General features: G+C 43.6%; 1 protein-coding gene across 5 annotated transcripts in view; it reads left to right on the top strand.

Moving 5' to 3' along the window:
• The window catches only part of IRF2 (interferon regulatory factor 2), an 81638-nt gene that overhangs the window by 52237 nt on the left and 9913 nt on the right, over window positions 1-19488 (top strand). For 4 of the 5 annotated variants that reach the window (XM_004428735.3, XM_014786243.2, XM_087418340.1 and 1 more), the window contains exons 6-7: window positions 8752-8869; window positions 19048-19212. In XM_004428735.3, the coding sequence (XP_004428792.1) occupies window positions 8752-8869; window positions 19048-19212 (283 nt within the window). The remainder of the gene's footprint in view (window positions 1-8751; window positions 8870-19047; window positions 19213-19488) is intronic. The other variant, XM_087418341.1, reaches the window with a different exon arrangement.

Here is a 19488-nt window from a genome sequence, read left to right as displayed (position 1 = left end):
ATGATTCATATTCCGTCTCCTAAAAACAAGTAATGTGAGCTCTGTGAAGTATTTAGTCTTTTTTCTTCCTCTATTGTGTTTTATGTGCTTTACATGTCTCCTCTTTGGCATGTACCCACTTGCGGACTCAAGTACACATATCCCCCGCTTCATCCAGTTTCACTGAGCAATTTATGAATGAAGTCACAAGTTCACACGTAGCTTGACAGGCTCAAGCCTCCATCTGGTCCCCACAACTGTTGCCAGCTGGTCACTGAGTTCCAGTTGAGCTCCAGCAACCAGCTACTATCTCATAATATTAAGTATATTTTCACGCTATTAAATATATTTTAAAGTATATTAAATATTTTATACTTATATTAAAATGTTTTACCTTCATTTTATGTATATATATTCCATGACAGGCCATTAGGTTGGGGACATGGTGGTTAGTTCAAGCACTCTCTTAGCATGGGTCTCAGTAGTTTTTTTCTGCTCCACTATAGAACCAACTCTCCTAACTCACAAAGGTTTTCCATAGGGATGTGTTGTGTGTGTGTGTGTGTGTGTGTGTGTGTGTGTGTGTGTGTGTGTGTGTGAGAGAGAGAGCTTTTCAGTAGGTATGTAGTCGGAAATCCCCTGCAGTGTGAGGATCTTTGTGTGTAGATTGAGTTGCCCTTGTTAAACAGCCAGAGAATAGCCAAATATCCCTTGCAAAATTGAGGATGAGCTTCAGTTGCTAAGTGAAGAACAGACAGTCTCAGACCCTTTGTTAAATAGCCAGAGACTAGCCAAATATCCCTTGTAAAATTGAGGATGAGCTTCAGTTGCTAAGCAAAGAACAGACAGTCTCAGACCTATAAACTATCAGAGAGAAGATTGTCTTAAGGTTTACTGAGCTCTGTTTGCAGATGAAGAAACTGAGGCTCAAGAGAGTTGAGTGACATGGGCCCCAAGGGCTGTGAGACACGTGGCCAAGGTCGCGTGGTTATTTAGAACTGAACTTAAAGGAGATGCCAAGTATCCTGACTTCTAATCTAGAATAACTGTTGAAGTAAAAACAAAACTGTCCAGACAGCACAATGTTTAAAAACAAGCCACTTAGTCAAAATAGTTGGAAAAAATACAACGAAATTTACTACAGATGTAAAATTAGACTTGGGAAGGTAGTTAGAGTTTGAGGGAAAACTTAGATGAATTGGTAAAGTTTCAGGCATATTTACATCTGCAATGGAAAATGAATATTTTAGGCAGAGTGTTTTAGCAACGATAACCTCTGGTTTCATTTTCAATGTTTTTAGTTTGTGACTTATTTTATATATAGCACAGTATTAAGGTCTAATTTTGTTTTAACTTTTTATTGTGGAAAAATTTTATGCATACAGGAAGGAGACAAATGAGTAAAATTTACTCCATAGACCATCACCCCAATTTCAACATTAATCAACTCATGGTGAATTTTATTTCCTTAGCACCTCCACTCACTTCCCTACGTGCAATGTGAAATTACAGATATTCAACCGTTTTTGACTTACAAAAACAATTTCATAGTTCAGCTCAATATTTTGAAGCAAATTCCAAACATCATATCGCTTCTTCCATAAATATTTTAGTATATATTTTTAAATCATTATTGCATCTGAAAAAATTAACAATAATTCCTCAGTATCATCAAATATCCCATCAGTGTTCAGCTCTCCAGTTGTCTCATAAATGTTACAATTTTTTACAGTCTGTTTACTTGAATCAAGAGCCATATAAGGTCCACATATTGCACTTTATGGATATATCTCTTATGTTTTTTTTAATCTATAGGTTTCCCCTACATCATTTTTTTAAAAATTTATTTTTTTTGCAATCGAAAAACCTAGTAATTAGTCGTGTCAAATTTCTCACAGTTTGGATTTTTTTAGGGCCTACATTTTGATTAGTATTGTTTAGGCAGAAAAGTATAACTTCCCCAAAAATATGTGATAACTGCCCCACAAAGAATTTGCTATAATCTTAAGTATGACTGTATTACACAGCATCTGGCTCAGTGCCTGGTACAAAACAGATAGTTAATACTTATTGATCGCTGAATAGATGCATGAGTATTTGTTGACCAAATAGATGCATAAATAAATATTATATGTTGGATGGGAGTGGGGGGTTTGACATTAGAATGCAGATTCAATTTCATAATCTCAGTTAATAGAGAAATAAGAATGGAGTAATGGATGTTCACTTTTTAACAAACTTTGCTCAGACATATCCACCATACTTCATTGAATATCAGGTGCCAATGATTATAAGACACACCCATTATTTTATGTATCTTTAAGCAAGAAAAACTGCTTGCAATGAGACCATGACACATAATTGATTATAAGACACATCCTGTTTGAGAGGTGTGGAAATGTGCATCTTAGAATTGATGACGTGGTGTTCTTGTGAGTAAAGGCCATCTGTCACATCAGCAATGGCAGTCACACGGCCTCTCAAATGGGCACGTCATGGAAAGTACAACCCTGGGTGGGGCTTGGCCATATTGGCCCAGGGAAGCAAGTGAGGGTTTTCCTCTTAGGTACAATCATACGGGTCAAGTTCCATCCTAGCAATGTGTACATTGTGAAATCCTCCTATGATGAAGATATGGTCAATACCTGAAGCCTGTCCCTCAGAGGGACATTATTCCTTCAGCAAAAGGCAGATGGTGCTTCAGAAAGAAGCACAGCCTAACTTCTGAATTTAAATCTACTCGGATCTGTCCTCCAGTGTAGCAGCAGAACGTGAATAAGGCCATTAGGCTTCCCAAGTTCTGTGGCTCATGACTGCTAACGCCAGAGTGTTCACTTGATGTTTCTGTAGGATGTTTCCAAAATTAACTCTCCAGCTCGTCTGGAATTGTATAGTTAAAAGACCTTCTCCCTACTGAGCTATTAATACATGACTTTTTATTGTATGTGGAAACACCTAAGCTCTGAATTAATATGTCCTGTGCAAATATGCAACTGGGTAGACTGGGTAGGTGTCTTCCACTGAGAAAATTTGACTTGTATATAGTAACTAGGTATGAAAATTTGCTGTTGAAACAGGCTCTTCCCAATCTTTATTCAATTCAACTTGAATTAAAGTTTTAACTAGCAAAGGGTGCTTAGAACATGCAAGCCAACTGTCGGCATTTTTCTTGGGTCGCTCAGGCGATTTATCTCCATGCTGTACGTTCCCTCAGCAAATAGCTTCCCTGAGACCCAGAGATGCAAAGCCTGTGGGACACGCAGTAGTTATGGAAATGCTGCCTCAGTATTCTCTGATGTTCTCTTTGTGAGTATATGCTATGTACTCAGTGAGCCATGTTTTGCATGATGTAAGCCTCACCTGTGTGGAGGTAAACGGCTATCTAAGGAAATAAGAATAAGAAACACAATAGTGAGCAGTACTAGGTGGCATGTCATCAGTGTGTATGTGTGTTTCAAAAAATGTCACAAGGCCAAGATCAATAAGGATAGAAGTAGGTAAAGCAGAGCGGTGGTAGCTGACATCTTTGAGTCCCTACCAAGTTCTAAGCTCTAATTATTACTTCATTTAGTTCCCCCCGTGATGGGCGGGTTATCTCTCTTTCGCATATGAGGAAATGGAGGCAAAAAGGAATTGAGTAATTTTCCCAGGGTTGTACTGCTTCATCCAGGTTGGTCCATCTCCAGATCCCATGCCCTTTCACCGCACTCAGTGCCTCTCAGCCTTTCAGAAGCTGTGGGATCTGAGCCAGGCCTGGAGGGACGGATTCAGTAAAATGGGGGTCATTCCTCAGCACCAGGAGCATCGTCAATGAAGGTCTGGAGGTCAGAGTTGCTGTCTGGTCTTCACTGGATGAGCCAGGAAACTGGCTTAATGAGAGCAGGAGTTTGTGTGAGGCAACAATGGGAAACAAAGACGTGTAGGTAGGGAGGATTAGGGATTAATACTTCCTGCCTCCTAGGATTGTTTGCAGATGAAATAGACTTGCTTTGAAACTGTGAGGTGCTTCCAGATCAAAGCATCAGTGTTATGATAGAAAATATAATCAAGGAGGGCCTCTAAATTCACTTGGTAAAGAGTCAGCCTGGTCTGTATTAGTTCTGCATGCAGACCTCTACCTCTGGGTAGAAGCTACAGAAAAGCAAAGATATTGGTTCAGCAGAACTTTCTAATAGAGCTGTGGGATTAAAAAACCTGTTCTCTGTCGCTGTCCAAAGACGGGCCAAATGACCACCTGTCAGGGCTGATACTGGAGCAATCCCTCCATTGGTTGAAAGAAGTCTTCAGTTTTTCAACCTTAATCAGATGAAAACACATGCCAGGGACTCACTTGAGAAACAGATAAAATCAGAGCAGCCCTGGATGGAGCAAGTTCAAGGGCTTGCCCTGCATGCTCTGGTGCCTCCCTCCCCTCCTGGCAGCTCTTGAGGGGACTGCTCAGAGCACAGTCTGAAAACTGGCTGGCTTAATAATGTCTATGGATGATTTTGTGAAAAAAGGTGCAGCTGAACTCCTTGGGGAAGATCTGGAGCATGATGGAATTGATATTTAAGGGAGGTCTTTCTCACCGTGATGGGAAGGAATGAAGGGGAGGAGAGACTGCAGTGGAAAGTTTAGATGAAGATGGTGGCAGCTGGAACGGGAGGAGGAGACATTCCTCTGGAGAACGGAAGAGGACCTGGAGGGTGAAGACAGGAGGGGATCAAAGAGGAGGCCCTGAGTTTTCAACCCTCATAGAGGGGAATGTCGGGAGTGGAGTGTGTTTTGTGGAGAAGAGGGTGAGTTTAACTTTGGACATGTTGAGTTTGAAATGAATGAGAGCCTCTAAAGCAAATGTTGGGTAGAAAGTTGAATCTAATAGGCACAGAGGTCAGGCAAGGGTTGGAGGGCAGATGTGTGGTCATTTACTCAATAATGATATTGAAGTCCCCAAAAACAGATGCCTTCTCCAAGAGAGAAGCTATATGAGATGAAGACAGAGACCCAAGGAGAAGACGAAGAGAAAAGTGAACCCAGGAAAAAAAGTCAGAAGGGAAGTTGCAGTGAGAGTAGGGAGGAAGAGAATGAAGATGCTCTAGTTCCAAGGAAGGAGGAGGAAAGGAAGGAAAGTGTTTGTAGGACTAGGCAGGAAGCTTCAGCCTGCTTTACTAGAGCTCATGGCCTCTGTGATGTGGAGTGTGCAATTCCCTGAGCTACTTTTATGAAGCCCAGCTGTCACCCTGAAATTTTTGTTAATAGAGAGACCTAGAGATGCCCTTAAATTTGGCTTCGAGGAGACTGGCTTTGCACAGATGAATTATGAGATTTCTGGGGGTGGAGGGTTGGGTTGGGGATGGGAAATGGTCTTTTGGCCATTATATTTGGTCTCAAGAGACATCTAGATAAGGGAAAATGGCACAGGGATGAGACAGAATGGGCTTGAGCAGAAGGATGGGTGGTTCTCTGTCTCAGGACTACCCCAAACCCCTCCAGCAAGCATAACTTTGAGACCAACGAAAGATATTATTTTAGAGGTCTAAAGCAGGCAGCCCCTGCCCCTGAATGCTCTCTTGTGTCAATTTGCTTTCACCTAAAATTCCTTAAGCTATAGACCAAACCTTGGATTCTGTATTGACAAAAACGGTTCTTGGGCATGAATATTTGGCAGAGTAAATGCACCATGGAGGAGCCTGAACCCAAGCACAATCTTGTTTTGGTTTTCTTGGGGCAAGATGAGAGAAGTAGAAACCAAGACTACTTGATTACACAAGAGCCTATGTTTAAAGTAAGGAAGGGAGCAGAGAGAGGAGGCTGGTTCAGGATTAGCCTGGCCAGGTTATGGGACAGCAAGGTGGGGGACAGGGCAGGAGTGGGTACCCTGGAGGACCAGGAGATGCTGTCGGCAAAGGCCGTTCATGACCTGTAGGATCTCTATGCACATGTTCCATAGAGAACTATTCACCTCTTTTCTTAATTTGGGTTCCTTGCTTTTAAAAAATATATATATAGGTTTAGATATTCCTGTTTTAATCATTTCAAAAATTTCGACTGAGTACAGTGAAGATCCCTGTTGTTGGATGGAGACCTTTCAGGGAGATGCGCTGTATTTCACCATACACTTGACTATATGGTCCTTCCTGAGTGATAGTTCCAGTGAGATGATTTGCACTGAAGACTTTGAAATCAACAGGTTATTTTTTTGAAGTGGGGATGGGAGGAATAAAACAATGTTCAAAATAATCTGACTTAGTCTTCATTGGTAGAATATACTGTTCCATTATAGAAGTGGTGCAGGATACAAGGTAGGGATGGGGGCAGTAAAACGATGTTGAAAATAGTCCTGTCTCAATCTACATTGGAATTAGTGCAGGGTACAGGGTTTATTAAGACAGAAAACGCTGGAATTGAACCATGCTGCATGACCAGAGCCTGAGATCATCTCTCCTTCAGCTAAAAGTAGTGTGATCTTGGAAAATTAATTTAGTCTGAGTCATAGTTTCTCAAGTGAAAAGTGATAAAAGTATCTCTTGCTACTAATTAAACTGTAGATCATGTGAAACAGAGTTCTTCTATTGAGAAATCAGAATAATTTAGGTTTTTAAATATATGCAAGTCTGACTACCTCATTACTTTCATAAGAAACCTAGAAGCAGAATGAGTGAAAAATAACTTAACAAAAGAAACCCATAAAAATGAGCAATTATTTCCATAATTCCTTCAAATGTTCTGTACTTAGTTCCTTTTGAGGGAATTGAGGGAAAAGAAGTGGAATAAAGAAACGTGGGGCATGATTGGGGAAGGGGAGATGGAAGAGGGACCACTGAGGAAGCCAGCAAGAAGGAAGGTGCCATCAGGAAGGTCGAGAATTGCAGCAACGTCAGATGGTTCGGGTTGTCAAGAGGGAGAGTACAGGCCTTCCTGTTGGGTGTCAAAGGTTGGGGTTGAGGGAAAGTGACTTGAGGAAAGGTCAAGTCCCTTTCCCTCAAGTTCCCTCAAGATTTGGGAGAGCAGAGGTTTATTGGTGACATTAGATAATAGCGAGCATTTATTTAATAATAAGTGCCAGGTGCGTATTTATGTTGTTTCATCTCCACATCATCCCTATGACATGGGTGCTATTATTGTCCTCAGTTTACAGCTGCCTGCAGTGCCCTAACAGAGGCTTAAAGAGGTGAAATAAAATCCTGCAACTAGTGACAGGCATTGACCTCAGGTCTGTGTAACTCCAAAGCCTGGCCTGTCTTACCACCCCTGGGAGCTGGGAGCTTGATTCTGCAGGTGGAGTGGCAGTGGACTGGGTGTGGTGAGGAGGTGAAGGTGGGAAAAGCAGATACTGGTTCAGAAGTTTGGCTCTAAAGGAGGAGAAAAGATGGTGACTCAAGTTACAGGGAAGTGAGTTTTTTTTCCCCGAAAGAACAGACTTCTTTGGAACTTGTAAAGAGGGGAAAATGCAAGATGCTGCAAGAGAAGGGGGTAGAAATTCTGCCCAGTGGGGCTGTCCTGGGCCCTTCCTGTGTTTGCCCTTTGGGACATCTTGTCAACCCTGCAATGTGGGAGTTTTTAGCACTGAGCTCTACGGTGAAATGATGTCTTTGAAGTCATGGTTATCACAGTGGGAGTTTGCCAGGTGGGATCATGAAGGAGGAGGTAATTTTTCTTTCCTTCCCTAAGATTTTTGAGAGGCTCATCATTGATTCCACATAGCAAATAAAATAAATTGATAAGAACACCCTGCGTGCCTTAGAGGCGTCCACCAGTCTGGATTCTTCACAGCACAGTCATATCTACCTCACATGATCTTCTGCTCCCGTCTTGTGTTTTTTCCACTCCTCTACCCTCCTGTCCATTTTGGTTCTCTCAGGAGGTGTCCTGTGTGGCTTTTTTTGTCTGACTCAATTGCTATCATAGACACAAATGCAATCTTACCTTAAGGAGATGCTGTCTCATCAACATGCTGAAGGTCGATATGTACCTCAGGACTGGCTCGGCTGGAGTTGGTTGGTGCTCTCAGAGGTTGGAGGGTTCTAGTGTGCTTGAATAAAGCAGAATTGAGAGCTATACTAAGGAAAGGGAATTTGTTCTCATTGTTTTACTAGTACCAATGCGTAGCCTCTCAGGCTTCATGGGACATTCAGGCACTCAAAAGGCATTTATGTGAAGCCATGGCTGTGGGGTTGCTTGACTGGACTCCACCAGGGGAAGGAGGCTTCAGATGTGAGTCTGGCCCATGTTATCGGCCACCCACTCAGTGCAGGATGCTGAAGTGGCCAGAGTCCAGGATAAACCATACCTGAGAAGAATTCATCCACAACGTCCTCTGGGTTCCTGCTCTTGGGCCAATGGTTAAGGCAGAGCTTTGCCTGAAAAATAATTGTAAAAGGGGTGCCATGATTCCTCCCTCAGAGAGGAAGCCAGGAGTTGACTCTTTGAGCCCTCCCTCCCTCCAAGAAGGAAGACTTGGAATCTAGGCAGCTCCATACTTTACATAGACACTTACGCAGCTCTGCTGAACCCCAAAGCTGTTGTCTGCAGGTGTAAGCATTTCAGAAAGGCAAGCCAGATGCACAGATACCATTTTCTCAAAGGAAAATGAAAGAAACCAAATACCCAGCAGTATACTCTACACAGAAATGTGCTTCATTAGCTCCTGGCTGATTTAAAGAAGTAGGGAATGCATTTGGGAGATGAACATGACGCTGGCATTAAATAAAGTAGACAGAGTGTAGAATTTAAGCTAAGAAAAGGGAGGGTAAAGGAAGTGTTCTCAATTCTTTTTTCTTTTCTTCTTCCTAGCAAGAACCAGTTGAGTCATCTTTGGGGCTTAGTAATGGAGTAAGTGATCTTTCTCCTGAGTATGCGGTCCTGACTTCAGCTATAAAAAATGAAGTGGATAGTACGGTGAACATCATAGGTAAACTGTTTTGACGTCTCATTTCTTATACACACGAGGAGCCCTCTGGGGTCTAAAATTTATAAGTCATGATTTGAAATAACATAGTCAGTGGGAGGAGGTCTTGGAACCATCTCAAAATGCAAGTTCCAGCTCCCAGATTTTAGGGCTAAAAGATAAAGGCCTTTGAAGATCAGGTAAAGGAACTTTAGATGGGTCAGCCTCAAGAAAAGTGACTTCCCAGGGGAGTCCAAGTAGATGAAATGTTTTTCCCCCCCAATGGCTAATGATTAGCAGTTCTCAATCTCTCAATAATTGGTCACACGGACAAATGTGTTATTTATATAACTTGGGAACAAGGAGGGGGAGACTGTCCTCATGAGTCATCTCACCACCTGCTCCACGGCAGACCTGCCACATAGGTGGCACACATCTTGCAGATGAAGAAACTGAGGCACAGAGGCATATTGCTAAAGGGCACACTTTGATTCCACAAAGATTTCTGTGTACCTTCTACATACCAGACCCAGTACTGTGAGCAGGAGATAGATTGGGGAATAAGACAGGCCATGGAAGGAGACAGCTAACAAACAAATAAAGCTACAGATAACAACAGCATTACCATTGATGATAAATGCTGCAAAAGAGAAGAGCAGAGAGTTGAGAGAGAATAACCAGGGTCTGGATTTAGACTGGAGGCCTCTTGGAGGAGTGACGTTTCCCCTGGAGCCGACGGGTGAGGAGGAGCAGCGTGGGGCAGGCAGCAGAACTGCCCAACATGGACCCCGATGTAGGAACACCCTCGGAGGACTAGAAGGAAGCCGGTGTGGGTGAGCATAGTGAGCATGGGGAGAGCTGCATGAGGGTCTCCTCAGAGAGGGAGGCAGGTCAGGGTGGTGGGGGCCTTTGCAGGCCATGGGAAGGAGGTTCTCAAACTGCTGGAGGGTGTGTTTCAAAAACATTTTTTTTTAATTGAAGTATAACAGACAGTAAAATGCATAAATGTTTCTCACACACACACACACACACACACACACACACACACACAATATAAACACCACCTCTTCGAGACTTTTAGGCAGAAGGAGGACAGTGTGCATTACATCTCAATCAAGGCCTGCTGGGATGCTGCGGTGAATGGATGGTGAGGCCTCTGTGCAAAAGGGCAGGCCCAGCCGTGAACTTGTATTCCAACTCTAGCCCCAGAATCCAGAACTGGGGGCTTCTTTGCCCTCAGGTACCTTTTGGTCCATTAAACTTTGCTCCATTTTGTAAACACTCAGGGCTTCTGATGCTGGAAAGAACCAGACAGATCAAGCAGAACTACAAGAGCAAGCCTCATGTCCGGGTCCCTCCATTTCTGGATTCTCAGTTGAGTAGGGACAGGAGGCCGGAGCCACCGCAGATGTCAATCACCCCTCCTTCCCGTCAGTTTTGGAATTTTGGAAATAGAATCATGTAGCAGGGACTCTCTTCAACGCTGAGGTCTCTGGCAGGGTGCAGTGTGAAGGAAGAGTGAAGGTTATGTTGAGTGTGTGCTGTATCTCAGGGCAGATACAGCCTCGCCTTCCTCCCAGTGCTCACATCTGGAAGGGCGTGTGAGCAGAGAGGCGGTTTGGTTTGTCCCACAGTTGTTTTTGAGCCAAGAGAGGTCTTTGAGATGAAGTGTTCTTCTCGCTTTCCCTCTGGGGTGAGGGAACTTGCCTGACCAGAAGCCCAGCTCTCCTCGCTCCTGGGCCCTTTTTCCTGAGGCCCGCACTGCTTCCCTTCCCTCCCATGTGTTTGCTTATCCTCCCTTCCTCTGCAGGCAGTCCCTGGAAAGCCCATGTACATTGAACCCTTTAAAAAAGGAAGATGTTTGCCCAAACTCCAAGCACTTTTTCTTAAAATTCAGCTTATTTTGAGTGCGCTGGTTGGTTTTTGGAGCTCCCCTTCATTTATGGGGTGAATTCAGCCCCAGATAAAATGCCAAACAAAAGCCAGAATTGTACTAGAGTTTTCTTTCTTTTCTTTTTTTTTTTTTTTTTTGACATTTTGGTTGACTCTTCAATATGTAAATTCTCTGTCAAGTTGATTGTTCTTTGTCCTTTGGTATGGTTGGTGCTATAATAAAATAATAATGGATGGCAGTAAAATGAGTTTGAATATCTCTTTCTAATTAGTCAGTAGCCCTTATGAAGGTGTATAATTATATATGAAGTGGATCATACAAGTATTTTAAAGAAATGGGTAGTTTCTGATCTTTGCTGACAATGGCACTACCTCAGATTTTAAACCCTTCTCAGAACTTTAGTCTGCACTCTCCCATGTGACCATTAATTAGCCATTAATTAGTCTCTGTGATTTGTGGGTAGAGATAAGAAATAGGGATTCTGATTCCAAGGCCATGGTGGAATGTGAGACATTCTCATTCCATCTCTCTTTACCTTTTAAAAATGCTTTCTTTAAAAATGACATCATTTCTTGTTTTTAGTTCATGTGCTTCTAAACGCAGAGTTCATTCCAGTTTTGTACATAGGCACCAGATGAAAGCTTCAAGGTGTTTTCATTCTACTTTTATAAGCGTTATGTTGTAAGATTCAAGTTGGGAGCCAGAATGAGTACTTAACATGATAGTATTTTTTCATGCTGTCTGGAGGCTCTGCAGCTAGGGAGATAGTTTGAAAATCAATAACTTAATCCAGTGGAGGCCAACCACCTAGGACACCTTTGTTCTGGACAGGGTGGCTGTTTTGTAAGCAAATCCAGTAAGTGTGCAAAATGTGAAATGTACTGTTGCCCTGACAAATGAACTCTTGCTGGATTGCTGCTGTGTTTTACTTTTATTTTTTGCCACAAATCATAGGAAAGCAAATGCACACACACACATGCACACACTCGCGGTTGGCAGCGGGCTGCGTCCTCATCTTACCTTCTTGTCCATAACAGCTGAGTGTACTTCCAGATGTAGCTGGCTGTGCACACCAAAAAGGAGTGCAGCGTCTCACTACTTAAGACATGTCATGTAACATTCCATCTCTCCTGTGTGGTTAGATGCACAGTTTAGCGCCCCCAAAGACCTATCCCTGCTGTCCCTTTAAGGGGAGGGAGAAAAACCTCCTTATTTTTATTTTTACTTTTCTTTAGCATTGCATTATTTTGTGTGTGTGGTGACTTCTGTTTTTAGGAAGCAGAAGAAGCCAGCAACATGTTGGATTGTTCTGACAGTACCCCACTGGCATCTGGCCCAGTCTCGCAATGCTTTGGCTGAGCTGTGTTGAAATCATCTCCAGGCCAGTGTAAAAAGTTCGCAGGTGCGGGCATTCTGTCTGACTAGCCTAGGCAGGGCTCTATAACCCCATTGTGTTTCTTGATAAAAGGTAACCCCACCCTTCAATAAAGCAAAGATTGCTACAAAACGAGGCTGTTCATGACTCTGAAGTCAATCAACAAGATGTATAGCAATTAGGAAATACTGTAATTTGGATTTTGTCTTGATTTCAGCTGCCCAAAGTGCACCTTCTGGGATGTACTTTTTTGGTAATCCTTCCAAATTTGACTAGCTTTATCTAAAGTAAACCTTGAGTAGCTTTTTTAGCCAAGCTTAGAAACTTGGGTATCAACGGGGAGGCCTGAAGGAGCAGAACAGATTCACAACTTAGAGACCAACTCTAGGGTCCCCATGAGGGCCTCGTGGTTATGACTCAAAAGTCGGCAGCCACTGGCACCAGAATTCATAATGATTTGAGGATGGCCGAAGGCAATGCTAGGCTGTAGAACTATGTCTTTATCTTTTGCCAGCTCTTTTATTCCTTGTTCTTTTTGCCATTTTTCCTGGTGCTTAAGATATGAAAAATTCCATCTACAAGATAAGAAGTAGCTTTGGGGTGGGTCTTTAGATGGAAGGCACCCCTCTTAAGAGGGAGCCAGTGAAGGTCTTCCATACTCATTCTCAGTGGGCTGTCCGCTGTGCCCCTTCTCCTGGGAGGGCTGAGCTGTTCACCCCTCAGGAGCAGGGGCCAGAGACAAGGCATCTGATTTTATCAGGACCCCTAGGAAACTCTTAGCAACATGAAACTCCATGTGAGATGTGAACCAAGATGTCACACTCTACCCACACACAGAATCGATCATACATCTTATTTTCCTTAAGCGGACCAGACCCTGGAAAGCCAGGTCACAGAGGTGAGACGGCAGGGGACCCACTCTCAGTCACCATGTGCCACCAGGAGCCCTGGGCAGTGGAATCTGGTTGTTGTTTTTTCAACCTTAAGAAGTTTTTATTTACCCAAGAAACCTGCCGTCTTTTTATGAGGCTGTGTGTACTTTTCTCCTTCCCCTCTCCCTTGCCACCTCCACCTCATTTATAATTAACCATCAAATCTTCCTGTCTTTCCTCATTGTATTTCTTAAATCCGTGCCCTTCTTTCTGTTTCTGATGCTCCCAGTCACCTTTGCTTTCACTCGAGCTCTGATTCCATTCTACCCCTTCTCCATTCATTTTCCACTCACAATGATTTTTATTTATTTATTATTTTATTTTTTTTGTGAGGAAGATCAGCCCTGAGCTAACATCTGCCAATCCTCCTCTTTTTTGCTGAGGAAGACGGGACCTGGGCTAACATCCGTGCCCATCTCCCTCTACTTTATATGGGACGCCGCCACAGCATGGCTTGACAAGTGGTGTTTCAGTGCACACCCGGGATCCGAACCTGCGAACCCCGGGCCACAGAAGCGGAGCACGCACTTAACCATTGCTCCACTGGGCCGGCCCTGATGAGCTTTATTCTTGACCCTGCAGCTACCTCAGTGACCTTGGCAATTTTCCTGACCTCTCTGGGTTTCAGCATTTTTCAGCTGTTGAGTGGCGGGACCAACCCACCTTTCCATTTCTGATCGTCTCTCCTTCCAGGAGCTTTCTCTGAGGCATGGGGGCAAGTGTTTTCTCAGGTGGAGCCTTATATTAAGTCAACAATTGTTAATAAAGTGAGAATGACCTTTTAAGGAATCAAACCGGTTCATCAGTAACCAGCCATGAATAATGTTGTTGTACTTCTCAGCCACTGGGTCTAGATAAAATGACATTCCTGGGGATGACTCTTCCTAATGCACTGACCTTAATAAGCTGGAGCAGCTGAGTGGCTTTCCAGTGCCTCGAACCATTTGAGAGTTTCCTTGGCACCCAATATAGAGCTGTTGAAAAGCAATTTCACTATTGGTTATGGGCCCAGAGTCTCATTAAGGTGAGATTCGAAAGTTTTTATCCTGAAAGGGGCTTAGAAAGCCAAGAGTAGCTCAGTTTGGACTTCATTAACTCTTTCTCTTAGGGAGACCATATTGCAAAGTACTTGAGTTAAGCTTTGGGGTCAGGGAAAGCTGCATTTGAGTCCTGGTTCTGCCACTTACTGGCTGTCTGACCTTGAATTAGTTATTTGACTCTCCATGATGCCTGTCCTCGTGTCTAAAATGGGGATGATAATTGTACCTTCCTCGCGGGGTTGTGAGGTCTTGTAGGTGGGAAGTGGGGGCGGGGGGTGAATGGGAAAAGCGAAGGTTGGCGCTCGGGAAATGTTAGGTTTTGTTCCTGTTATCTATCAATCGGGGTACTCTCGCCACTTGTGACCCTATTTGCTGTAGCAGATTGCTGCAAGTGTGCTGTTCTGTGTGCTTTCAGTTGTCAGGAGTCAGTGTTGCTGTCTGTGTGGTCACTTGGGGCAAAGTTTGGTGGTTCAGGGAAATCAGTTCTCCTGGCGTAAAAAGGAGAGAGAAAGAGATTGATTAGGGATGGTGCCTGAAGCAGATCCGGAGAGCATCTCAGGAGCGGGTTTCCCTGCTTCTCTCTTGGGCTTGCGACTTGTGAGTTGGAAAGTTCCTAAAGTGCCCCACTGATGTTCACATGGAGAGAAGTGGTCCTCCCTGTCCGAGGTGTAAGGCAACGTACTCCTATGGGGGACTTTTGCCTTAGAGATAATGTGATTATATTAACTGGGTATCCACATTGTAGCCCGGAAAACAAAAGCTTATTTTCCTATCCTGGTCACCAGCATTGAGGAGACACTTAAAATTTGAATAGAGGTACTTATCTACTTTTTTTAAAGTCCTATATATTAAGTGAAATACAGTAAAATTAGCCCCTTTTAGGAGTACAGGTCTGTGAATTTTGACAGATGCATTCAGTTGTCTAACTACCACTATATTCAAAACATAGGACATTTTTATCACCCCAAAACATTTCCTCCCCCTGGCCCCAGCCCCTGGCAACTACGGCCTGCTATGTCTTGATCATTTCATCTCGGTCTAAAAAAGCCCACTTGCCAGAAGTCTTGAAATTTTCTAGAAAACATTCATTGCTACATCCAGTATTTGCAAGTGGTCGTAAACTACAGCAGGACTCTGGCCCAGACAGCGAACCTTGGTCTGTTCATTTATCTGTTTGTTCAGCAGAGATTTGTTGAGCTGCTCTCTGGCACAAGCCGTGAGCATGAGCTATGACTTGAGACAAAAAGTTCTAAATGCAGGTTCTCAACTCTCTCAGGAGCCGTAATTTGCTGGGGAGATGACACACATAAAAAGTTAAATAAATATACATACAGTTGAGCCAGGCCTGATGGCCTAGTGGTTAAAATTCAGCGCTCTCACCGCTTTGGCAGTCCGGGATCGCTTCCCGGTCACGGAACCACACCACCTGTCTGTCAGTTGCCATGCTGTGGTGGTGGCTCACATAGAAGAACTAGAAGGACTTACATCTAGAATATACGACTATGTACTGGGGCTTTAGGGTGGGAAAAAAAAAAAAGAGGAAGATTGGCAACAGATGTTAGCTCAGGGCAAATCCTTCCCTGCCAAAAAAAAAAAAAAAAAAGATATTTAGAGTTAACTTGCAATGTGAGGCAGAAAGTCAAGAAAGGTCACAAGGTTGTGTCACACTATAGTTTTGGCTGAGCAGTGGGGACAGTGAATGAGAAGCACTCAGGAAGGAGAGGTCAGTCTGTTCTGGGGTGGTGAGGAAAAGGCTCCAATAAAACAGAGGCATGCTGAATTCTGAATACTGCTTGTTGCCCACCACCCCCACCCCCAATGCCCCGTGTTACCACCTCATTGAAGCCTTTGATTCCTTGACTGAAAAAAAATATTCCACTTCCTCAGTTCTCATCGTGTGGCCTCTCTCCTCCACTTCTATTTCTTTTCACTATTTACTGTCCTAAACTTATTCTCCAGATTATTATCTGCTGGCCTCTAGCCCTAATAGACTTCTTACAAACCAGATCCTTGACTAGGCTGATCTTTCTCTGCCCCTCTTAGTACTTGACAACAAGGTCTTGTACAAAGTAGGTGCTCAATAATCCTTTGTTAGTTGAATGACTGCATTGGGCAGTATGGGGAAAACAGTGAGGGAGAGAATTCCTGGTCAGAACAAAGGGATATAATTGGAAGATGCTTGAACTGCTGCCATGGTTTATAATCCTAGCTAGCTTACTGTCTCTCTATTTGGAATGACAGTGCCAGAGAGAAATGAATTTTGGAGTATTGGAAGTTAAAGTGGCTTTGATTTAAATCAAATTTGTGTAGGACCTTAATTGCCTTAGAATGCAAAGTATCGCTTGTACCCCCCCCCCTCGTCACACACACATATGCACACATACACATACACACACACACACACACGCCCCATTTGGTTTCTGTCTCCACCCACGACTTGAGAAGGGACAGGACATATCTCGTTTTCCTGCCGTTTTATTTTACTTGGGAGAAGAGGGAGAAAAAACTTGAGCGAGGTCAATGTCGTCTCTTGGTCTGTGTCTGGCGAACTGCATAATTGATGCTCTCGTGCTCAAATAGGATAGTCCAAAGGATGAAATAAGAATTTGGGAGTCTGCCTGCCATATTTAGCCAGGCTGGCTTTTCTTTAATTTTATCCCCTCCAGGGGATAAACCTAAACAGCATCCAGTTCCCTTTTCATTCTGTCTGCTGTGGCTTTGTGGACTCTTCGATCACATCCCGAAATCTCTTTTCCCAGCCTCTCTGGTGCCTTTCCTTTCTTCCTTACAGAACTCATGAATTCTTGCTCCCTTTCAAACCTTCCCTGAGTAGAAATCAGGAATGTTCTCCCTACCTCATCTAGTCGTTTATCACCCCCCAAAAAGCAGTTAAAACAGGAACCCATTTATAAATAAAAATACTTGAGCAATTAAAATACTTTGAGCAGTGAAAACAGGAACGCATCCACGATGGCCAGCTTCTCAGACTGGAATGTGGCCACCTTCCTGCCTCACCCGAACGTTTTACAGATGGCCCAGAAAGTGTCAGGGACATGGAGCGCTGCATGTAATCCGAGTCACTCTCCTTCTCTGTGCCCGAGTTTCTTCGTTTATGACAGGGTAATGTTGCTTTCCCTGTCATTCTCGTGGGCTGGAATGTTGAAGTAATTTACACAGCCGTGAGCAAGACATTGATTATGATGGCAAAGTGCTTTGAGGCCCCTGGGAAAACATTGTTATTCCTATTTGTTTATGGGTGCTGGTTTTCAGGGATATTCCACCTCATCAGTTGCCAACAGAAGTGTAAGGTGAGCTCTGTTTAAAAGTTGCACAGGGTATTAGGAGCATTCAAATTAAAGCCATGATGAGATATCGTTACATACCTGCCAGAGCGGCTAGAGTGAAAGAATAGTGACAACACCAAAAGCTGGTGAAAATGTGCATAAATTAGGTCATTCATACATTGCTGGTGGGAATGTAAAATGCTATAGCCGCTCTGGGCAATAGTTGGGCAGTTTCTTGTAAAACTAAACATGCAATTACCATGTGATCTAGCAGTTGCATTCTTGGGCATTTATTCCAGAGAAATGGAAACTTATGTTCATACAATACATGTGCATGAATGTTCACAGCAGCCTTATTTGTAATAGCCGAAGAATGGAAACAACCCAGAAGTCCTTCAGTGGGTGAACAGTTAAACAGACTGTGGTACATCCATATGATGGAATATTACTCAGCAATGAAAAGGAACCAACTGTTGCTACACACAACAGCGACTTGGATGAATCTCTAGGGAATTATGCTGAGTGAAAAAAAGCCAGTCTCAAAAGGTTACTTTGTGAGTCCATTTATAAACATCCTTGAAATGACAAAAGTTATAGAAATGAGGAACGGATTAGTGGATGTCAAGGGTTAGAGATGAGAGGAGGAGGCTGAAGGAAGGTGGATATGGTTACAAAAGATTAACATAGGAGATGCTTGCAATGATGGATCCATTCAGTATTTTGACTGGGGTGGCGGGTACATAGAACCATGTATGTGATAAAATTGCGTAGGACTAAGTACACACAAAAAACACTCGCCACACAAAGGAGGACAAGTAAAACTGAGGCAATCTGAACAAGATGTGTGATTGTTATCAGTGCCAGTATCCTGATATTGTACTATAGTTTGCGAGATGTTACCATGGGGGGAAACTAGGGTAAAGGTCACACAGGATCTCTGTATTATTTCTTCAACTGTATGTGAAACTACAATGATCTCAAACTAAAAAATTTAATTAAAAAAAATTGAGGCAGGATGCAGAGCGACAGTGGTCAGAATTCATCTTATCAGTGTCCTGAGGAGTTGATGCCACTAATGGGTGTGAGAATCGGGAAGCCATTCTATTCCATTGTTCTGATATTTCATCCGGTGGTCATGTTGCCTGCTGAGTAGGAAGAGGGCTGGGAGTATGAACAGAGCACCCCATAGCTAGAAATGACACAATGCGGGTAGATTTTGGTGGTCCTTCCTCCTTGATAAGATTTGCTAATCTCTCTCTGGACCCCAGAACCCAGAAAATAGCACATCAGCTTCCTTCGGGGCAAGAGCAGAGAACAGAAATGGGTCAGATTCAAAGCACTGTCTGTCTGTCAGGCCCTGGGGCTAGGTCTGGATGCAGCCTCTGGTCCTGCAGCCGTGGCTGTAATGGGGTTCAGCTTGGGACACTGCCACATGTAAGCACCATTGGCAGGCATGCTGGAAATAGCCCTGGGGAGCCAGGTTATTGGCAAGCTGCTTCTCTGGAGACATTAACCCAAAGCTAAGGCTTGTTCCTCTTCCATGGCAGAGGACATTTGGCGACCGGGAGTCTGACTCCTGGCTATTCGACTCTTTCGGAGAAGATCTTTCTTGCGAGTGTGTGTTAGAATTGTGAAGTCAGGTGACGTTGGTGCATGATGGCTCTCTTTTCTTTGAAGTTGTAGGGCAGTCCCATCTGGACAGCAACATTGAGGATCAAGAGATTGTCACTAATCCGCCAGACATTTGCCAAGTTGTGGAGGTGACCACTGAGAGCGACGAGCAGCCAGTCAGCATGAGTGAGCTCTACCCTCTACAGATTTCCCCCGTGTCTTCCTACGCAGGTAAGGGGGCAGGAGGGAAACTCTGGAACCGAGCAGGGAACAAGGGAGGGCCGTCCTTTATGTGGGGTCACCTGTTTCACCACACAGCAGAGAGCCGCTCCTCGTCCTAAGAATTATTCTGCTGGAGTTATTCTTGCTTTAATTTTCTCGACCAGCATCTTCTTGTTCTCGGTTAGAAGACAAGGTCCCGGCATTTGTTTACTTGATCACCCATAATGTTTTCATACATGACTAACAAATAATAAGATTTCTTTGAGGAAATAGTTCATCTGAGTC

The sequence above is a fragment of the Ceratotherium simum genome, chromosome 28, assembly GCF_057802395.1.
Source record: "Ceratotherium simum simum isolate JZ-2026a chromosome 28, ASM5780239v1, whole genome shotgun sequence".
NCBI lineage: Eukaryota > Metazoa > Chordata > Mammalia > Perissodactyla > Rhinocerotidae > Ceratotherium > Ceratotherium simum.
This window is presented reverse-complemented; position numbering and strand designations above follow the sequence as displayed.